Consider the following 23,086-nt stretch of genomic DNA (forward strand, 5'->3'; position numbering starts at 1 on the left):
AAATGTTGTGCAGCTTACACTTAATACAGTGTTCTGTGTAAATTATTTCTCGTGTAGGAAAAAAAGCAGGGAAGGGTTATTGGGAGTCTGTTAAGGAAAGAGTGTTGCAATTTTAGATGGAGTAGCCAAGGAATGCTTACTGTGAGGTTACATTTAATTCATTGATGAGACTGGAAGCATGTATTTTAGACAGAGGAAAAAATGCAAAGGCTCTGTGGGAGCAATATGCCCAGAAATCATTTCCAAAGGTTGGGAGGCAAGAGTGATGAAGCTGAAACAGGGGTGTTCAGAGCAGGAAGATGGGTTAAGCCAAATGGAAATGGCTCTAAGACAAGAGAGCCACCAAAAAGTACCAAAAGGCCAAAAGCCAAAACCAAGGGCTATAGCAATATAATACCTGTATAATAGGACCTATGGGCTATAGCCAAATAAAGGACTGCGTGGTATGAGGTCTCACCCATGCATACAATTGGAAGAGACCTCAGGCTCCAGGAACAACAACCATGGGGTTTATTTCACAAACAGGGGAAACACAGAGCTTCCTGTACGCCACAAGTACCTGGCTATCTCACCCAGATAGTGGCTACAAGAAGTACAAGCAGAGTACTGGTCAACAGTGTTAGACCACACTGGCCAGTAGTGATGGTCACTACTGATCCCCCAAAGGTGGTGTCAGAGACACCAAGTGTTAACAGCTCTTTCTGAGTTGTTGGACAACACCGACAAGAAACAGCTCTTTGAGACATCAGGCCCAGGGCCTTTGGTACTCCTTTCAGATGATGTCAGAGACAGACCAGAGGCCTAGTCTCTGACAGAGATCTTCGGCTTCTCTTCCTCCTTTTGTGGTCATCTACTGGATGCTTCTTTTCTTCTTCTTTCTATGGAAATCAGGAATGAGTCTTCCCCATCTTTCTTTGGAGGCTGAACAGTGTCCCTCTGCTCCCGCTGACCCTGGCTTATATCCTCTTTCAGGATGCTCCACCCACAAGTCTGATTGGACCATTTTTCAATCTTGTGCCTGATTTGACCATTTAGCACCAATCACCTGATAGCTCACACCTTATCGGTCTACTCCACAATTCAGGGAGTACACATAAAAGAGTGGTTCTGGGCTCTGAGGAGCCACAGCCAGAATGACTTGTGGTGGAGCAGCAGGGTGAGAGAACACAACTGCTGCTGGTGGCTCCTGCCACTGAGGCAGTTCGGTTCTGGTATCAGGCTGATGTACATAAGAGAGCAAAAGATGGGACTATCGAGATGACAAGCAGCCAGATCAAGCAAGAACTTTGATTTTGGAGACAAAAAAGCAGTTAGAGGATTCTGAACAGAAGAATGCATAGTCCTATCTATACTATCAAGACTAAATACAGAGAATCAAACTGCATAAGTACAAGAACAGAAGCTATAAGCCAATAGGAGGATACCACAATAATCCAACCAGAAAATGATGGTTTAGGATAGTGTGATAGTGGCGGTGGTATGAGAACAGGTTACCTTCTGTGTTGACAGCATTTGCTGGTAGATCAGATACAGGGTGTGAGAAAAAGGAGTTAAGGATGACTATGGTAGAGTTACCATTTACCTATGACATAGGGCTTCTGAGACCAGGAGGATTTCTAGTACTGACGGTTACATGTGTTGTGGCCATTTAGCTTCTGCTGAAGAGATGAAAGGCACCGCTGGGAAGGAAGCTCCCCACTCCTTTGCAATAATAGTCTCTAGACTAAGTGAAGGTAGTGTCATTTCCCCTTGTTCTGTCAGCAAAAAAAATGTTAAAAAGAGAAGTAAATTGATTTTCTTTTGAAAGACAACTTAATAGTCTAGAATATAGCCTTTGCAAAACATCATAAGACCATAAATACTTTCCCAAGGATGTAGCAAACCTGTTATATAATTAAAGTTTTATTTTAGTTTTATATAAGGATGGAACTTTTCATATTTCTGTCTGTTGCACTGAAGGAATCAATAAATATTTTAATGAATATGAATAATGAAATAATTGGCAATATAGGCCAGAATATCAAGTTTCCAGTATTCAACATTATCTGTAGTGTTTTAAATTCTTTTACTATGTCCTTACTATATTATATAGACATGGTTGTTGAGGATGTTATTACTGGGCAAAATATCTAATATTTTTTCACTCACCCTCCCCTACCAGAACTTTTTTTTTTTTTTTTAATAGAGGCATGTTTTATTTATTTGTTTCTTTGTTTGTTTGGTTGGTTATACATGCACTGGGTACAGTCAGAAGCGCGGGAGGGTGAGAGAATTCACCAGAGCCAGAGCGGGGAGCAGAGCAGGCAGAAGGACCGAAGTACACTGCTGAGGGGAGCAGCGGGCGGCAGGAGAGGTCTGCACGCCATGTGGGACCCTCCTCCGGTGGCCGGGGAGCAGCCGGGGATCGAACCGGCGTCGCAGAGGCCGCGGGCAGCTTCGCAACCCATCGCTCAACCGCTGCGCCACCGTGGAGGCCCTCTACCAGAACTTTTAAAGGAGGTGGCTGAAAAGTATTAGTTTTCTATGTGAAAAGTAGTTTTAAGACAAGAAATAAGAGCATATTTTTGGGTTCAGCACACTTCTACTGTGCCACTGAACACCCAAGAATTGAGTATTGAAGAATGTTATATAAATTATATGAGTTCCTTAACTAGTAAAATTGAAAAGTAATATTAAAAGAACTAAAGTATGCTACACTCAGTTTTTCTTTTCTAACTCCAAGTTGTAGCATGCCATTGCAACTGCTTAGTTGTGTTTTTTTTTTTGTCCTATCTTTTACAATTATTTGCATTCATAATAGAGAGAAGGTCAAGTGGAAGCAGGGATCATGACAGCCACAACGTGGTTGAAAGAGGAACCTGTAGCGCACAAACCAGACATGGTAAGCAACTTTTGAATTTGTGCCCAGAACTCCTAGAACATGTACTGTGGACATTTTAACTTTCTTTGCATTTTCCTTCATTTGCAAAGTATTAAAAAAAAAGCCTTTAGAAAAAAGCCAAGCACACACAATCAGAAGGACTGTCAATAAAGTGAATCATTAACATTTCATATTATAGGAACAAATTCGGGAGCCAGTTATCAGGCATTCACATCTAAACTGCAATTTTATCTATAACAAACTCTATGTCCAAAATTGAATTCAATGACTAGATAACCAATCCAACCTAAATAAATAACTTTATGCTAAATGACAAATAAGAAAATGGCAATGTATACTTGAGATTATTAAAACCAAAGTCATTCTTAACTCAAATTTTTTTTTTTTTTGAACTCTTGATCTTGCGGTCTTTTCAGTAGTTTGCATCTCATATGCTATATTGTCATCATAAGGCCTTTTTAAAAATAAAGAATATATGTAGAGGGTGTTTTTTAATTGTTTTTTTTTTTCTTACTGTTTTTTAGGTGTTTAACTGTGAATTTATACCAGCCCAATGAGTTGAAATATAGGGTGGATATTTTTATAAATTCATAGAAATACATGAATATTGAATGTTGACAGTACTACTGAATAATTTCCCCCCAAATATTTTACTAATAAAGTTTTAATTTCAAGCAACCAAAGGATATATTTAGCTCTGGTTGTTATGACAATTTGTAGCAAATTTTACTGTAAAATACCTTCAATATTTTTATTTCTGGTGGTCATGATTCTGTGAAATCTTTTTCTCATTTTTAATCAGTCAGAATCATCTTCCAGTTGTGAATTCTCTTTGTTAATGCCTGCAAATTTGTTTTGTTTGTAAAGTGTGATTGGAAGCATCTGCTAGATGACAGTAAACAATAACGTGCTTTTCTCTTTGAAGCCAGCATTGGTGCCTACATCTTAGAAACTGACCACTCTGTCTTTTCCTTATAAGCCATTTGATCATATAATATTTTAGTTTGAACTTGCTTACTTTGAAAAGCTATTCAAGTTAAAAATAAGAAAGTATACCAGACTGTATATTTGATATTTGAATGTTGTTCTGGTCAGAAATACCAACAAATATGCTTGACATAAATTATCTGCCCAAATTTAATTATCTTTCATAGTGATTATTGTGGTATCATTCTCATGATATTTTCTAATGTTTCTGTCATTGCTTCTTATGTAGCTTAGAGAGCCTGACTGTCAAGAACACAAAGATCCAGAACAGCTAGCAGAAGCACTGGCAAAAGAAGCATGTGATTTCTGCAGTGATTTTAGTGATGATGAATCAGGGGGGAACTCTAGAATAAAGACTGCTAAAAACAAAGTATCTGATCCAAGTAAAGCTTCAGGTTCTTCTGGACAACTTTCCTTGCTCCAGTGTGGTTTCTCTAAATTGTTTGACACAAAATATAGATCAGCTGAAGAGACTGATAAAAATAATTCCTCTGGTGATGAAAATTCTGATGAAGAGCCCACATGTCCTTCAACAGAAGCCAAAGATGTTGGTTGTCAGAAAAATCAAAACTGTCTTTGTTCTTCAAAACATCAGAAATTAGCCAGTATCCTAAATCCAAAAGAAAAATGTATTTTTGACAAAAATGAGATTTTAGAACAGAGTATTTCTTCTGAGTCCGATAATGAGAAAAAATTTAAAAATACAACTGACCATCATTGCATTTTACAGAATGTCACAGAATCGGATGATAGTGATATCATCTTTCCCACGCAATATACTACTCAGAGATTCCCTAAAAATAATATAAAGGTTAAGTCACCCATGAATGGATCTGAAGATTCTGAAACAGAAAACCCGGTAAAAATAAGAAATAATGGTGATGATCGAGAGGCCATGGTCAGACAGATTAGACTAATTTCAAAACAATTAAATCCTAAGACCCCAAACTTGGAATCTGTTATGAAAAGAAAAGGAACTAGTGATATTAGTGATGAGTCTGATGACATTGACATTTCCCCCAAGTCAAGAGTAAGAAAGCAAAGAAGTACTCATTCTTTGAAGATTAAAAGAAAAAAGAAATATAAAAAGGAAGTTTACACTTCTCTTAAAGCAATGAAGGAAACAAATGAATTGTATGCAATGGATGAAGATGGTAACTCTCAGGCTATTGATTATTTTTCATCCTCAGATGATGATTTATCTATCAGCCACATCAATTTCTCTAAACAAAGCCATAACCCAAAAACTGTAAAAGATAAAATCAACTTTTCTTCAGAATTGCCTAGCCTTAAAAAAAATAGTAGTTTCCTACCAAGAAAACAAATGAAATCTTCAAATGAGAGAGTTGTCATTCAAGAGCAAATGTATGAATCAGTGGACAAACTTTTAGGTAACTACAAATACATTCTGCAAATGTTTCTTTAAATATGTGTTTTGTGCAATCAGATTATTCTGTAAGAGATTCTTGAACTAGCTTGTAAAATATCACTACAGTCAAGTTGCTACCTTGAGTCACTAATGAGGAAGAGGGTGGGTTTTAGATTAAAGGGAAGACCACTTAGGTCACAATACAGAACGTTCTCATCTACTCAAGGATACCCTCCAAGTGCCTCAAAGTAATTACTTTTTTGCACTTTCATACTTTTATCACACAAGACAAGACAAAAGTTAGTGTTTGGCAAGACTAGGAGACAAAATGTTTGCTGTTCTCCCTCTTTTACATTTTCTCTCCCAGACTTAGGAATCAGTCAGTGCTCCAAGAAGATTGGTTTCCTTTAGTGAGAAAGTGTTTTTTAATACCACAGTGTCTTGATAAGAATTATCATTGCTACTACTGATTTGGTTATTATTTCTGGGCCTTTCAGTGGACAGATTGTGTGTGTGTGTTTATATTTATATGGATATTTGTCTACGTATTTCTGTATTTTAAGATGATAAAATACGTAAAATTTTTATGCTGTTAATTTCACATTTATATTGAATCTTAAAGAGTATAGAGCTGTTAGCCTCTTTTTAAATTATATTTGTATATAATATATACAGAATTCTTGCATGCCAATTATCCTGGTTCTCAAACAGAAACAGAATGATTTAATAATAATGTCCCATAATTACTCATTTGTTTTAGCACATATTACACAAATTCAAAGAATAAAGATACCAATACTACCTCACTATAATGACTGGAATCTTTCCAATTTTTTTGCACATACTTCTTCTCATTGCTAAAATGGATGAATTCTATGTACATTGTCAGAGCGTACAGATAATACATTTTATAATCTCTCCCCTTAGACTTAATTTATTCTTGATTTATTGGTAACCGAATTTAATGTTCCCTTTCTGTCTGTCAATGTTTCTACAGTCAATAAGGTTGTCTGAAGCTTATTTTCTAGTAGATAGCTCAGGAGGTGCTCAGGATACTTAACATTCCCAGACATTTCTTATGTCGCTTTTGCCAGGTGTAAAATTCTTGCTCACACTTTGTTTTCTTAAGTATCTTAAATATGTAGTTTCATATTCTGGCATAAAGTATTTTTTTTCCTAGATGCCCAAAGGGTCTTTTCATTATGTCCAGTAATTTTACTAGATTGTGTTCTGATGTTTCCGGCAATAAACTTTGGCTGCTGTAACAAACTGCAATGGACTTGGTGGCTTAAGCAGAAAAATTCATTTCTCACAGTTCTGGATACTGGAAGTCCAGAATTAGGATGCCAGCATTGTCAGATTCCTTGTGAAGGCCCTCTTCCTGGGTCACAGATGGCCTCTTCCTTAATGTGCCCTCACATAGCTGAGAAATCACCTTTCTCATATCTTTTCTTATAAAGGCATCAATCCCTTTCATTAGGGTGGCACCCTTATCACTTAATTATCTTCCAAAGGCCTGAGCTCCAAACCCCAAATAGCATGGGGAATAGGCTTCAACATATGACTAGGGTAGGAGCAGGCACAAATATTCACTCCATAGTAGTGTTGGTTATTCTGGGTCAGTATTCCTACCATATAGTTGCAACGCGGTTTTTATTTCAGAAAAGCTTTCTGATACTCATATTTTCAGTTATTTGTTCTATTCCTTTGCTTTGGCTTTCTTCTTTGGGGACTGCTGTTATTCAAATCTTGAACCTTCTTTGTGGATCTTGATTATTTGTCTCATTCCCTCAAGTCCTTTTTTTAATCTTCTGATTTAAAATTTTTCCTTCTGTTTATCTTAAAGCGTCATCTATTGTGTTTTTTCCCTTCGTTTGCTCCTTCTCATCTTTATTTCTGAAATTTTTTCTTTAATTTCTAAGTCTTGCCTGAGTTCTGTCACTCATTTCTGAGCTCCTGTAATTCTCACATATGTTGTTGGTTCCTCTATTTTATCATCTTTCTAAAGTCTTTTACCTCATTTTGAAATCATTTGGGTTTTTTTAAAGAAAATCACTTTATTCTAATTAATTCACAAGCAATAGCATCACAAAAGCTAGTTTAAAGAAGCTGCACATTCACTAACACCAAAATCAATGCAACCTCAGTGAAGGTGAGGTAAGACACCCACTTCTACTACATTTGTGAAGCAAGAAAGATGTACACTTTATATTTCACTCTCAATTATATTTTTATGTTAAATTATCATGGTCACAAGAGGTGATTTTCCATGTCTTCAATTTGAAGTTTTTGATTAAGTTAATACACTTACAAATCTGCACTGTTTCAGCATCTTTCTGAAACTCCCAAAGTTTACAGTCTCTCTGGTTCTAGACACACTCCAAAACCTTATTCTGTTGTAGAACAGGCCAATCTGCTGCTGCTGGTGTGCTGGTGGGATTCACTGAGGCTCCTGGTGAGTGATGTCAGGCAATGAAGGCTCAGCATGACTTCCTTCAGTAAAGCCCCCAGTGATGGCATGACCTATTGTGTGTCCCACAGCAGAGCCCACAGCCATGCCAGCTGCAGTGGTTGCTATCTGGGGCATCAGGCCCGGCTGCCAGGGAGCTCTAGCAGGTGAGCCAGCAGATGACAGAGCCACTACTCAAAGCTGAGCTGCTGGCACCAGCCTGGACACAGCTCTCATCTGAGGTGCCAGGCTGACCAGATGGACCAGGTGGAAAATGTGGTTTTAGGTTCCACCCTGCATTGAAACAGCAGCTCAGCATCCTCAGTTACAGTTTTAATCTGCTTTGTTAGCACATCTTTCTGGCATATTTTCATTATGAGGATGTTAATCTGTTTATTCTCTTTCTCTATAATTTATAAAATTGCTCATTTTTATAGAAATATTTCCCATGAATTTAAATCTTTTTCTAATTTCAGAGATTGATAATATGTTATTTCTGTATAGTGTTTGAAACAGTGGTGGGGCTTCCTATCTCCTCAGCTAAGCTTTAGACTCTTCTTTCCCTCCCTCCTGTTATTTCAATCCTGTCCATTTTGACTCCCTCCCAGCAGGTTCTCCTAATTATGTGGCCCTGAGCTGAGCAGAAAACCTGGTAGGTCAGTTTGGGGAGTTCCTAACCTACTCTGGCCCCTTCAGTTATCTTAACCACAAGCCCCTTTCACCCACTCTGCATTGGAAAGCAGAAACCCTCCCAGGTTCTGTGGGGATCTGTGGCACGTTCATTGTGTTTTCAGGGAATGTCTGTTGGCTATAGTGGGGTCTCCTGGTCTCAGATCCATCAGATACCACCAGGCTACCTCCTTCCTTTACATACTGTACTGTACAGAGTATATAGCTGTTAGTGGATTGTCCCCCACTTGCTTGTATTTTGAGGGCTCCTGGGGGTGTCATGTTATCCTACTTCATTTTAAGAGTAAGTTGTAACTACGTTGCAAGTAGCTTTGATTTAGCTGTCTAATTGTGTCTGTTCTGAGATAGGGAGAGAGATTGAAAGACTGCTTCCTTTGTCACCACCATCTAAAAAATTTGATTAGTAATTCTAAGAGTTGGTATTGTTTTCAAAAGTGTCTGATTCATTCCTCCAAAAATACATGAAAGAAGCTGATAATATAAGTAAGAATATTTTGATCTTGAAGTCTTAATCATTATGTATGACTTATTTACAAGTCATCTTTTGTAGTTCTTAGTAGTTTCATTGAAAAATTCATTACCTAATGCCAATATTTTTCAGGAACTGAGGAAAAAAAGTAATGATTTACTGCAGGCAAGATTCACCAATGGATGGTAAAAGTAGACTGAGGAGAAACAAGATATTTGTATAGATTCAAGTATCTCCTCAAAGTTTTTACATATTGCAAAAGCAAAAGCAACAATTTTATAGCAGAGAAACCTGGCTGATACTATTTTAATCATGTGATAAATGTTAATGCCTGAATAATAAAGATATTTAGATATAGCATGTACCCTTTGATATAATGCACTTGAGAAAGGCAGAATAACACTTCTATTATATTCTCACATAACCTAAATCTAATCATGGACAAACCCAAAGTGAGAAATATTCTACAGAATAATTACTATTCTTCAGAAGTGAGCTTTAAAGTCATGAAAGATAAGGAGAACCATTGTGATAAGTACTGGACTATCCTTGATTTCTGTGCTTCAGTTGGATTTTAGGTTTGAGGAATTATTACACTAACTTTTAAAGCAGTTTTTTTTGGGTTTTGAGTTTTGTTTTTTTTTTAACTATGCAATGGGTTGTAGTGTAGAACCAATGCTATTCTGAATAATTTGTAAAATGTGTCCTCAAAATTAAATTCATGTAAATTTTTGACCAGAAGAATTCTTTTGAAGGTTTTAAATGGCTGCCGTACAAACCAGCTGGTGTTTTGAAATTTAAGGACAACATTACCTTGGTTGCTCCTTTAGTCATCTTATTTAACATCTTGTTTTCTCAGAATGGTGATTCTGGTTGAGAGAGGTTCAGGACTGAAACAGCACAAGTGTTGAAGGTCATAATTGAGGTTCATTGCCAGAGCTGTTTGAGGGAGGTTTTACAGACCTCAGTTCTAGCTTTCTCTTTTATGACCACAATTTAAAAGTAAATTATAGGTGCCTAGAAGCAAAGCAATAAAAAATATAGCCATTTTTTAAACTTCTTTCAGATAAAAGCTGTAAGTTAATTTTTTTTCATTTCCTAAAAAGCTCCCATCTCGACTCTTTGTCTGGGTATATAAAAAAAAAAAAAAGACAAAATATAAACAGTAAAGCTGAACAAAGCCAACCAAATGAAACTCCCTGGTCATAAACCCCATGATCCCACTCCATCACTGTAATCAAGTACATGTTTAAAGGAACAAATGAGGCTAGTACTGTTCTTTAAACATTGTTTTCTTTTTAAACAGCAGAGGCAACAAATTCATAGAGACAGCCCTTCACCCTGACTTTTCTTTTAGTGAAAACCTTTATTTCAGGTTTAAATCTAAAGACTGTTACCTATCTCAGAAGTTCTGAGAAGGAAAAGTCCTTTTCAAGTTAACCTAAACCAACATATTTAAAGTACTTTTCAATTTTTAAAGAATATTGGAGTTGACATGCAAAGCAATGTTTTTCTTAAGAATTAAAAATAAGCGTAACCTGTTTCTAGTGTATGCTCGGCAATATTTTTTTAATTGGTGATAGGTTTCCAGCACTGGATGAATTTCAAGTATATAGTTTCTCACTTTGGCAAAATATATATCACACCATACCAACTACCAAGTATCTAGACACCATCTACCTCTAACTACCTGTTCCACCCCACCACACTGGTAACTACCATTCTCTTGCCAGTACCTAAGAGTAAGCTTTTGCTTTCGTTTTGTTTGTTTGCTTTGTTTCTTTATAGTCTACGAATGAATTAAATCATAGGGTATTTGTCTTTCTCCTGATTATTTCTCTTATATTACTGTTCATTTTGAAAATTCATGATGAAACATCACTTAATAAACATCAATTACTTCCTAGATGGTGTTCAGGAAGTGGCTTACATTCACTCAAACCAGAATGTGATTGGATCAAGCAAAGCTGAAAATCACATGAGCCGATGGGCAGCTCGTGATGTATTTGAATTGAAACAATTTTCTCAGCTTCCTGCCAACATAGCTGTTTGCACTTCTAAGGTAAGAATAATATAGGTTGATGTTATCTGTAATGTTTATCTCATTTTTTGCAGAAGTTACTCAATAGGATCTTCCCTAAGTACTCCCTCAAATATAGTTGCCAAAACGGTGATGATGACTATAAAACAGCACCAAAGATGTTATGTATTAAATAAGTCAAATGTATTATCTAAATGCCTAATGATACTGAGTTGCTTAATAGTTTCCCTCAGTAAAAGTTGCCAGATATGAAGAATCTAAGGGAATCATGTATTTAAATCAGAACCAAAACTATTTCTGGTATATGGAAAAGTAAAGTGTATGATTAGATTGTCTCCAAAATGTTTCTTCTAAAATGAAGGTACACACCAAAACTAGCTTCATATAGAATTTTATTTATTTTTTATTTTTTTAAATGTTACTTTTTTTTAAAGATTTATTTATTTATTTATGTATACAAGCATTGGGTACAGTCAGAAGCGCGAGAGGGTGTGAGAATTCACCAGAGCCAGAGCAGAGAGCAGAACAGGCAGACTGACTAAGTACACTGCTGAGAGGAGCAGTGGGCGGCAGGAGAGGTCTGCTGCACCATGTGGGATCCTCGCCCCAGTGGCTGGGGCTCGAACCAGCGCTGCAGAGGCTGTGGGCAGCTTCGCAACCCAGTGCTCAACTGCTGCGCCACCGGGAGGCCCTAGAATTTTATTTTTTAGCAAAAGAATTTTTATGTTAAAAGTAATAAGTACTTCCTATGAGCTCTTCTCATTGAAAATTGCTGTTACATAGAAATAAGGCTTTATATTAATATGATTTTTCTGGTTTACACAGTCACTTTCATCAAAGCTTTAAATAAATATTTTCTTCTCTTTGACTTATTATTCTTTATTAATTCCTAAAAGCTAAGTGTCTGAGGAGTAGTTTTTTTAAACTATGGTGTCTGTTGGGGTTAAAAATGCATACTGTATAGCAGTGACACCATTTGAAGTTAGTACTAATCTGAATGAAGTGGAGAAATCCCTCTGAACTGTCAAGGTATCTTCATTTATTTGTACCTCATCTGGTCAGACAAAGAATTTGGATTGTTTTAACAATAAAATCAGAATACAAAATAATATTTAGGCTCAAGGAAAATATAAAATAAACTGGAAGTTCAAGACTGTAAGTTAGAACCCAGACATATAGGACATAATTTTCTCACTCAGATTGTTTTAATGACATATTTGAGTTTCATGGTAGGCCAAAGAAAGTAAACACATTTTTAGTGTTCTCAGTTAATATATTTGAAAATGTATGTGGGCAGTTTGGGTGGTCACAATGATTGAGTACCTGATGGCATTGATGTCTGGAGGCCAGGGATACTAAATCGCTATCTTGACATGCCATGACAAATGCCATGACACCCTCTTGAGAAACACTGAGCTAAATGGTTGACTTTTCAAGGATGAGCAAGCTTCCCCTAGCATTTAATTGAAGGAAATTGTCACTTGGGGTTTTTAATGATCTGAATGATCTAGTAGGAGTCAGTTGTCTTATAACATAGAGTACGTGTAGTAATGGACTCTGAAATGCTATGCTTTTAGCATTTTCCATCATAATACAAAGACCCAGTGCCAGAAATATCATGCATGAAAGCATTCTGTCCTGACCCCATTTGCCATTTTCATTTGATCTAGGAATATACCATCTCAACCAATGCTATAGATAGCATTTATACAGCCTGGCTACCTTGCTGGAGTTGCCCAAAAAAAGCAGCACAAGTATGTTGGCTTTGTCAGAAATTTGCTTTATTAGAAGCAAGGGCATATCAAAATATTTTAAATGGCTAATTTTATTAGGGCTTTTTGTTTTTGGATCTAGGTGACAGTAAATAGTGGTTAATGCAGAACTGTATTATTCTCTATACTGCAATGTATGTTTGAAATTTTTCATAATAAAAAAACTTTTTGAAAAGAAAAAAAAAATGACCTATTTTTTTAACCATGACCTTTACTAAACAAACTAATTTTAACGTGAAAAGGTTAGGGCAAACACCTATAGTAGAATTTAATGAAATAAGTTAACTGGTTATTGGTTATTAGCATTATCTAAATATTTCTCAGAGAAGAAATTGACAGCCAAGTAATTTCACATAAAATGGACCTAAGGAGCAACCGCTAAATATGAAAGCAAAAAGTTCTTTTGGAACCTTTGTTATGAAAGTTATGGCAGGCACGAGGGATGGGGGGAGATCCTTTATTTTTACAGTAGCAATACTAGTGGGTTTTCAATATTTTTCAGCTCCAACATTCTTATTAAGGTAGATAGCACAATCTCATCAGAAACCTTTTCTCTTCACATTGATTTTCAGAGTGAGAGACATGTCTTACCAGATAATAAATTGAAATATCCAGCCCTGGGATTTCTCATTATCTCCCCATCACATGTAGGCCAATTCAGTAGACCTTTTTCAGGGAATATGAAAAAAAAAAATTGTTTAGTGACTAAATCATCCTTGATAGGAATGTCGGGGTTCATTTAATAGAGTTAAAACTTAGTTGCTGCACTTTGTTTACCTGAACCAATCTGGGAGACACAAAACAGATAAGAAAGGGAAACTGATAGAGTTGCCATGGGAACCTGGCCATCGGCCTACATGACCATTAGGTGCCTATTGAGAATCAGAGGAATGAATGGGGAAACAGGGCTAACAGAACCAGGCAGGACACCTCCTGTGCCTAGGTCCACAAAACCTGATGTCCCAACAGACAGCAACTCCCTGCATCATGAAAAAACCCACAAACAGAGGTTATAAAAGAGTCTTCAGACCTCTTCCCTCTCAACCCCTGCTCCCTTGCAGGATATTTCAATAAACCTGCCTTTTTTGCTCTCCACTCTGTCTCTGGTGAATTCTTTCACACCCGTGCCTCCAGCCACACCCCAGTATTAAACCACCACATAAAATATTCAGGGAAGTTTTAAATCCATCGAATAGGAGCACAAACCCATACCACCAAACCTAGCAAGCCACTTACAGTGTGTATGAATAAACTCATTTCTGGTAACTGATTTCCTTAAACCTATACTTGATACAGTAAAATTCCAACAGAACAAGATTCAATCCCCAGATCTGACCTATATCATTTAATATATCAAGTTAATAGAGCTGTATTTTAGCATCGTGGAAGTTGTATCACTTAAAACAAAAATCACTCAGAGACAGTATTATAACCTTATTATTAAAAAAGAAATCTTACATATTATATTATGTAAATTAGAGCTTAAATTCTGTCTCTATCTCGTACTTCTGTGTGACCATAAGAAAATTACTTACCTTCTCTATGTCTCCATTTCCTCATGTTTAAAGTACAAATAATTAAACTTCTCTGAGAAGATTGCCATGAAGACTGAATGAGATGTAATACGTGTAAAATGCTCTGAGCAGTACTTGACACTCTTTGAAAAAGCATTGTCGTTACTACCACTGAGTAAGACAGATGTCAGATCTCTAGCTCCCCTTGAGAGTCAGAACTATGCAGCCACATTTAACTATAAATAAAAAAACAGGTGGTACTAGTGGATCTGGGACTTTCGTATTCTCAAGATAAAGACAAAAATGTTCATGCTAAATTATTTTTCAAAAATTTTTATGTGACTGTTAAGTTTTTGCTTATGAAAATAGAAAGCTACTCAGTATATTATAATTGATTTTTTTAGGATATTCTCCATTAGAATTGAAATTATAAATCCCCTTTTATAACTCAGATTAATTTTCTGTTTAGATTCACCAGTTTGTCACTGTTTCTAATGCAAGTTATTTTCATAAGCTGCTGAAAGACATTCAGATGAGTTAGACCTCACTCTATCATCATTCTAATCCTTCAGCATGATCTCTATGCATAATATTCTAAGTTCTCCTCATTATAATTCTTCTGGAAGTATCTCAGTAATTTCAGATAGATGGAACGGTGGTAGTGTTGTTTTTCTCTTTACTAAAACTATTTTGTAAAGCTTGTTAAATTAAAGATTTCTGAAAAGACATTTCAAAACAATTATTTCACCTTGGTGAGATATTCATGACATTTAAAAGTGATCTCAAGAATGTCTAAGAAAAAAATGCTCATAATCAATTGATTTCATCATATCTGGTGACTATGGCTTCAACACCTTTAATGAATAAATCCTTGAAGCACACTATCATCTTTGATTATGGTGATATGAATGTCATTCACTAAAAGGGTTTGCAGCTTGCAGTGTGGTGGCAGGTGGTAATAGTGATTTTGTGTTTCTGAAAAGATTTTTAAAAGGTTATTAAAGAAAAGAGAACAAGGTAAATGAAAATGAAGCAAGATAAAAACAAAAGAGACCCAACCATAGAATAAAAGGAAATATCTGTAAATCTCTTGCTTATTGTAGTCTTAAAAAAATCCCAAACCTCCCACCTACAGTACACTATCTTTCATCTGGGGCTCACATCCAGAATCTTTTTGATTACTAAGAATTATTCTGAGTACTTTATGTCTGTCACCAAAATTTCATTAGAGATCTTTCCTTGTGTTTAAAAAGATTGTGTGTGTGTGTATTTGTGTATGCATTCATGCATGTGTGTGGTCTGTTTGTGTCTGTGTGTGTCTGCAGCCAGGTGCAGATGTGTTGCCTCACTTCTCAAGAAAACAAAACAAATCCTACTTATTTGTTTGAAGTCCATTCGTGATTAACAGTGGCTACAATGAGCAAGTTATTTCACTTACCAAGGAACATTGAGTCAAAGTTAGAGCCTTTCACTAATTGCAAAGGAACACACTAAGTGGAAACTGTACAAAATAATGTATACCACAGTCATAAAGAAAATTCTAGTCTTCGAGAGTTTCAGTCCTTTTATTGTCGTTATTGATAACCAAAATGACAAAAGCTATGAACCTGTTTTTCAAATTCCATCAGATATTAAGAAAAAAAAGTGTACCTTCTTTTCCATGTTTTCTTTCAGTTTATACTTTTATAAGTTAATATCTATTTATAAAAGAGACTTTATGGATGTCTTAATTAAAACCTATCTCTCCTTAAATAAATTCCGTTATTATTTAGTAATATAAACTATGTAAAACTTACAACCATTCTGAAGACAGCTTAATTTAAAAGAGGAGCTGTCTGTTAATGAGAGGGGAAATCTGTGTGATTTAGATTTAAGCTCAAACCAAAAAGAGATGTTTTAACCATTTGAAGAAACTGATAATACCTTTATTAGAGCTAATTTATTCTTTTAATATGTGGAAGTATGTCACAAAACTTAGCTATACCTGTTTGTCATGTGGTGTCTCAGTTTTTCAATCAACTGCATGTTCTCAATTTAAGTTTACTTAAAGTTTTCTGAAAAGAAATGTACAAAGACAGCATTCAATTAAGGATTACTCGCTATGGCAACTGAGAGGTGGTTACTGAAAGGGGGAGGATGTATTCTCCCCTCAGTTTCCTGCCAGCTGTCATAGTCAACCTCTGCTGCCTGAATCCAAGCCAAAATATAGACTGTGACCAACTCTAAGAAACTATATCTGTATTTTTATAAATTGGTACAAGTATCAGACTATAAAAGAAGACTTAATCCTCTGAATTGGATGACAGACACTTGGCACTCTTGCCAGTGTTTGACAGAGAAATAACGGGTCGCTTTGTAGTAAAACCTGGATTAATAGTAAACCCTTCTTTATGTTATTGCAGTGTGGTGTAAATGAGAGAACTAAGCATGCTGTCAGCCTGGGGCAGGGGAGAGGGGGGCTGGCATGGGAGAGTGCCTTTTATATAACCAGTGCAGGTTTAAGCACTGTTCAGAATACTGTAAATACAAAATGTTGTGTTGGTAAGAACTTCTCTTTCTTGTATTTGTATTAGATTGGCATTTTATAGATTACTTAGAGAAAGGATTTCTGTGAGCTTTAGTGGATTTGATTGCAGTGTGTTTATACAGCTTTTGGAGTCAGCAAGGAGGGATGGACTGTTTATAATGAGCAGACTTTGGGGAGATATAGCATTCCATTATCCTATTTTTCAGGATAGTGAATGGCGTGATGGTTTAAGGTAATTGTTCACAAATGACTGGTTTATGAAGTTGTCCAGTAAGTAAGGTTTATGGTTTCAGCATGTAATGGAATTAACTTACTGGGTGGGATTTCTTGTGGTCTTATCATTTTCCTTTCTACAACTGGATGTTACGTTTATGGTATTTGTAGCAAGTTATTCTTCCAAATAATTTTAGAAGTAGTTAAGAGTTTTTATTTTTTTTATTTTTTTTTTTAAATTTTTTTTTTTTTATAGAGGCATGTTTTTATTTATTTATTTGTTTGTTTGTTTATACATGCACTGGGTACAGTCAGAAGCGAGGGAGGGTGAAAGAATTCACCAGAGCCAGAGCGGGGAACAGAGCAGGCAGAAGGACCGAGGTACACTGCTGAGGGGAGCAGCGGGTGGCAGGAGAGGTCTGCGCGCCATGTGGGACCCTCCTCCGGTGGCCGGGGAGCAGCCGGGGATCGAACCGGCGCCGCAGAGGCCGCGGGCAGCTTCGCAACCCAGCACTCAACCGCTGCGCCACCGGGGAGGCCCAAGAGTTTTTAAATTGTGTGTGTTTATGTATGAAATTATGCTTCTAGGGTTGGTGTGAAAAAGGTTTTTGTGTTGCTATCCTTAGAACTAGGATTTATTCAGAAAGACTGTCATTTGTGAAGAATACCTGTGCCCTAAACAGAAGAAGAATCTGGTATTAACTATAAACATATATACATATTCCCCTTCTGGATGGAGGCTATAAGAAGCTATGGCATCCTTCTTCACAGTGTTAGAGGAGGTGGAGTAAGAAGACATGAGCTAGTGTGTATCCAACACATGTAACTCCTTGCAAGAAAGGCACTAAAATTACTCAGCATATAATATTAATATCTGTTATTGTAATTAACATGATTACCTATCAGAAGGGGTAATGAGTGAAATTCCCTTTGTTATTTTCTACAATGACCTGCTATTTTTGTTGCTAATAGTACCAATGTATTGAGGGTCCCACATGGCTCGTAGACCTCTCCTGCAGCACCCGCTGCTCCCCTCAGCAGTGTGTTTCCTCAGTCTGCCTGTTTTGCTCTGATGAATTCTCTCACCCTCCTGTGCTTCTGCTGTACCCAGTGCTTGTATAAATAAATAAATAAATCCTAACTATGACTAATTTGCCATGAAAAATTATATAGAAAAAATTGAATTTGAAGGGAATTATAAACTAATTTGACAATGGACTGATCTGACAAAAATCACCTTTGTTTGCTTATTAGGAAGTAGTTTGATTCTAATGTTTCTCACTGATAATTGTTTTGATTGCATAGAAGTTAGATATGTCTGATCATTTTCTCTGTTTAGAATAGCTTGAAGATTTTAAATAGTTGAAAAAAAAAAAAAAAGGATGTCTTTAAATAATGCCTTCTTAGTAGCAATATAAAAGCCCAAAGATAAGACCTCATTGAACTGTGATTGACTCCACCCAGTGACTTAAGGAATGGTAAGCACTTAACAGATCTTTTCAAATTATATTTTATCCCCTCTATGAAAACCATGGTATCATTTAGACATGGCCACTTAATGGAAACACCTATGGCCTTGTCATCTTAAGAATCCTGCCTCTGCTCATAGGAATTCTGAATTTTTATAGGACAAATTAAGCAGAATTATCAGGTTAGGGAACCGTAGTATGTTACCATGCTAGAATTTGAAGGGCTCTTGGAGACTATTTGCTAAGGGCTCTTAGCAAACATTTTATTTTACTGATTTTTATTTATTTATTTTTTTTTTAAGATTTTATTTATTTATTTATTTATACAAGCACTGGGTACAGTCAGAAGCGCAGGAGGGTGAGAGAATTCACCAGAGCCAGAGCGGGGAGCAGAGCAGGCAGAAGGACCGAAGTACACTGCTGAGGGGAGCAGCGGGCGGCAGGAGAGGTCTGCGCACCATGTGGGACCCTCCTCCGGTGGCCGGGGAGCAACCAGGGATTGAACCGGCGCTGCAGAGGCCGCGGGCAGCTTCGCAACCCAGCGCTCAACCGCTGCGCCACCGGGGAGGCCCTATTTTACTGATTTTTAAAAATGAGAGAGTAAGTGACTTCCCTCAGTCTTAGCAGCAAAAGTCAGGTTAAATCCCTGTAGTCTTTTAATCTTTTCATCTTCTCATGTTTTTCCTTCCATTCCCCTATTTTCTATTTTGTTTTGGTAGTTTTCCTTTTTTAAATTTTTTTTTTAGTCATTTTACCTTTCCTTTATGACAGATCAGTCTGGTTTTCTAAGATAACTTACCTGTGATTCATTACCTCACTTTAGCAGTTTGATAAAATAATTCAGGTAGACTAATAAATTCATCCTTTCCTTAAAAAATATTTTTTAGATCGTTAAAACTCTTTCTGGATTCAAGAAAGATAGTAAAACTTGGCAGTATCTACTTTGCCAAAGGTATGCTGGCAAAGGCATGTTTTTTTTTTTTTTTACTTTTTCCCCTTTACTAATGCTTTTTCACTACCAGGAATAACCTTCAACCTTAGTTCCCTAATCCCCCAAATCGCCAAACTTCTCTCCCTTTCAGGATCTACCTTAAGTGTGGCATCTCTTCCATAAAACCTGCCACAGTTACTCCCTAAGCTAGAAGCAGGCCTTCCTCTTTCTTTCTATCCACTCAGTAATACTTTATATGGTCTGTTTTTCTAAATTATGACTTTAAATTTTTTATTACAGTTCTACAGATACACATTTTTCTCTGCTTTTCTAATAACTCTGGATTTTTTTTTTTTATATATACAAGTGCTGGGGTATAGGCTAGATGTGCGGGAGGGTGAGAGGATTCATCAGAGACAGAGTAGGGTACAGAACAGGCAGACTAACTGAAATACACTGCTGAGGGGAGCAGCGGGAGAGACAGGAAAGGTCTGCTGCGCCATGTGGGACCCTCGCCGGCCAGCAGGGATTGAACCCGTGCTGCAGAGGCTGCGAATAGCTTCACAGTGTGGCACTCAACCGCCTGCGCCACCAGGGAGGCCCATAACTCTGGATTTTGAGGACAACAGGATGTATCTCTGATCCATTGTTGATAATTCCACCAGCGTAAAATAGTGTCTCACAAGTGCTTGATGTGTTTTTAATAAATTTAGATTTTCAGTTGTTGTCAGGAGACAATGAACCCTATCACTGTAATCTGAGAATTTTTAAGTGGTTTAAACTATTTTTTTCCATAAACAACTTTCATGGTTTTCCTGAACTTCTCTGTTGCCTTGACATTTCTCACGGTACATTTAATCGGCTGAAGGAACAGTCCCTTTTGATCGCAGTGAAAAATGTTCTCAGGTTTGCCTGACATTCATGGCCTTCAATTAATTTACTCAGTCTACAGCTCCAACCAGATCTCTACTATCTCCAGGTGGATCCAAGTCCAGTTCTACTTCTTGCATAAAGTGTTAGTCTTCAGAGATTACTCTATTCCAAGCTCCTTTCATGTCTCTGTGCAGTCATCATTAGAGACATTACAGACCACAGTATTTTTACCTTATGTGTATTTGCTTTCTCTTCATATGTGTTACAAGCTGCGTAAGGATCAGGACCTACATGATGTGTGCTTTCACAAATGCCACCACTTAGCAACAGAAGGCAGTTTATCACTGGTTGTTCCTGTACTACACAAGACATATGCTTACAATCATTTTTACTACAAGTAAAGTCTCCTCAACTCTTACTTCTAAAGTAATGTTAAATCAGGTATACTGCCAGGTACTGTAGAGATATTAGTCATTTTAGAGAAACATAAATGCTGGTTTTTATCACCTTCTCATTATTTGATTTGTGTTGGCCATAGTGCTGGAATAGGAGAGCCCATAAAGAAAGAACTCGGAGAATGGTGTCAGAAAAATATTCCCACCCAAACGTGACTTTGTTAGCTTTCCTCATCTAGCAATAATAAATCTGTATGATCACTGTGGGGTCTAATTTTCTGTCGTCCAAAGTTTTGTGAAATGTCTTATGCGTTTCTTTTCCATAACACCCAAGGCCTATTGCAATTTGGCCCTCGTCTACTTTTCCAGTTGCATTCCAAGACACTCATCCAGGATTATTGATGTTTTGTGGCAGGCACTGTACTAGAAAAAAAGATGGGCAAGCTCTTCCTAGTCAGCCTCTGTATAACCCGTTATCTGCTATAGCACTTTTCACATTTTGTTATGTGATGTTGTGTACATGTCTACAGGATGCTTTCAGCTGAATGGAATGAAATAGCCATATAAAAGGCCTCTACAATAGGTCATTGGCTTAATTCACATAACAGCAGGTCTAGGGAAGGATTTCCAGAATTGGTGCTATGGCCCAATGACATCAGAAGGATTCAGCCGCTTATATTTTCTGCCCTGCTTTGCTCAATAGTTAATTTTTAGTCCCTGAGCCTTTCATATTGCAGACTGAATATTACATCTGAAGAACTCATTTTCTCATACAAATATATCCAAAGACAGAAAGGTTTGGTTTTCTTCATATATCTCTCCTTTTATTGAGAAGGAAAATCTTTCTGGCAAAATAGGATTGACTTGAAAATCTCAGTTTATCCCCTCAAAATCTGAGAGAGCACTCCATCTTCCCTAAGCACATTTCTTGAACAACCCTAATTTTCAGCAGACAACAAGGGGGCAGTGGCTGTTGGTAGGACATTCACAATGTGTGCCCCATTTTCTTAATGACACTATGATACTCTTTTGTATTAGGCAGTGAATCTTACTCTATATTTTATTCCCAGGACCTGTAACAGTACCTAGTAAATATATATTCAATTAGTTTATGGATTTTAGTTGAATTTCTATCAGATACTAAATAAAGTCTTCTCAAAGAGGTTCTATAATTGAAAATTTAATCATTAATTAAGCATAAATAACAAGTAAATAAAACTACAAAATGAGCTAGTATTTATGAAATACCATTTTTACTTCAAAGAATGGCTGATAAACTATTTTTTTAGAATTGTATTTTGGCAGAGACATTCTTTAAAATGAACATAGTGAGTATGTCATTTCAAGAAAAACAATGCTTGATAAGCTCAAATTTTATATATATAAATTTTATATGTATGATATATATATATATAAAAAGGACAGGTTTATTAAGAAAAGTAGAAAAAGAAGCCCCTGCCTAGTTACAGGTGGTCAGGAGGAATTCAAAATTCAAACTTCCAAGTGAAAATTAAAATGTTTAAAAACTAGTATCTGCTATAATGACACTTTTCCAATACTTAAAGATTTTTCTGATGCATTAGGAGGAATTATATCATTCCAGCATGATATAATTGAATGTGTCAACATTTTGAACAGCTGTTTAATTTAGCTAGTCAGTATTTTCAAGATGACTGATGAATGATATAGAAAATCATCCATGAGGGAAAAAATTCAATAAATTTTAAGTTTAACAATATAACTTACTCATCAGATTTTAGATTTTACATGAAGTTTAACCTTGAGTTGTGATACCATATTAAAAAAGAATATAATTATCTGAAAAAGCTATTAATATAGTCTTCCCTTTTCTAACTACATGTCAGCATGAAGTCAATTTTCTTCACATATTCCATTGCAAACCACATTGTTGCAACCAGTGCAGAAGCAGATACGAGATTCGAGCTATTTTTCATTAAACCAGACACTGAAGAGATTTGCAAAAATGTAAAATAGCCACTCTTCTCACTAATTTTTTGTTTGCTTTAGAAGATATAAACATCTTTTTTTTTAAAACAAAGTTACTTGGATTAACAGATAATTGATTTATTATTTTTAATGACTGAAGGAATATTTTTAAACTTTCAAAACATATGACCAACATAAACGAAAAAGCTCTTTGTAGCCCTTAATAATTTTTAAACTGCAAAGGGATTCTGAAACCAAAGTTTCAGAGCTGTCATCTTAGACCTTAGGAAAGTCACTTGATCTTTAAATTCAGTTCGAGTGGGACATGCTTCCAATTGGCTTCTGTCTGTGTAAAAACTTCACTCCATCTCCTGACTGACTCAAGAAGGTATATCAGAATAGGAGGCAGTGAAAATGAGTGGTTATAGGGAATCCACTCTAATTTATTAAACCAGTGACTCATTAACAGATTTTCAGGGCTTTGTTAATCTACATCAAGCCTAATAACGTCTCATTGTCATTTGTGGCCCGATGAATGAAATGTTCATCCAGAGATTCC

The 23,086-nt window shown here is 36.4% G+C and overlaps 1 protein-coding gene across 1 annotated transcript in view; it reads left to right on the top strand.

Annotated features, from left to right (window-relative positions):
• The window catches only part of ERCC6L2 (ERCC excision repair 6 like 2), a 135,931-nt gene that overhangs the window by 95,153 nt on the left and 17,692 nt on the right, over window positions 1–23,086 (top strand). Inside the window, exons 15-17 of the mRNA XM_037494857.2 lie at window positions 2,801–2,881; window positions 4,098–5,259; window positions 10,753–10,907. Of these exons, the coding sequence (XP_037350754.1) occupies window positions 2,801–2,881; window positions 4,098–5,259; window positions 10,753–10,907 (1,398 nt within the window). The remainder of the gene's footprint in view (window positions 1–2,800; window positions 2,882–4,097; window positions 5,260–10,752; window positions 10,908–23,086) is intronic.

The sequence above is a fragment of the Talpa occidentalis genome, unplaced genomic scaffold (assembly GCF_014898055.3).
Source record: "Talpa occidentalis isolate TD23 unplaced genomic scaffold, MPIMG_talOcc4v2.1 talOcc4.7, whole genome shotgun sequence".
NCBI lineage: Eukaryota > Metazoa > Chordata > Mammalia > Eulipotyphla > Talpidae > Talpa > Talpa occidentalis.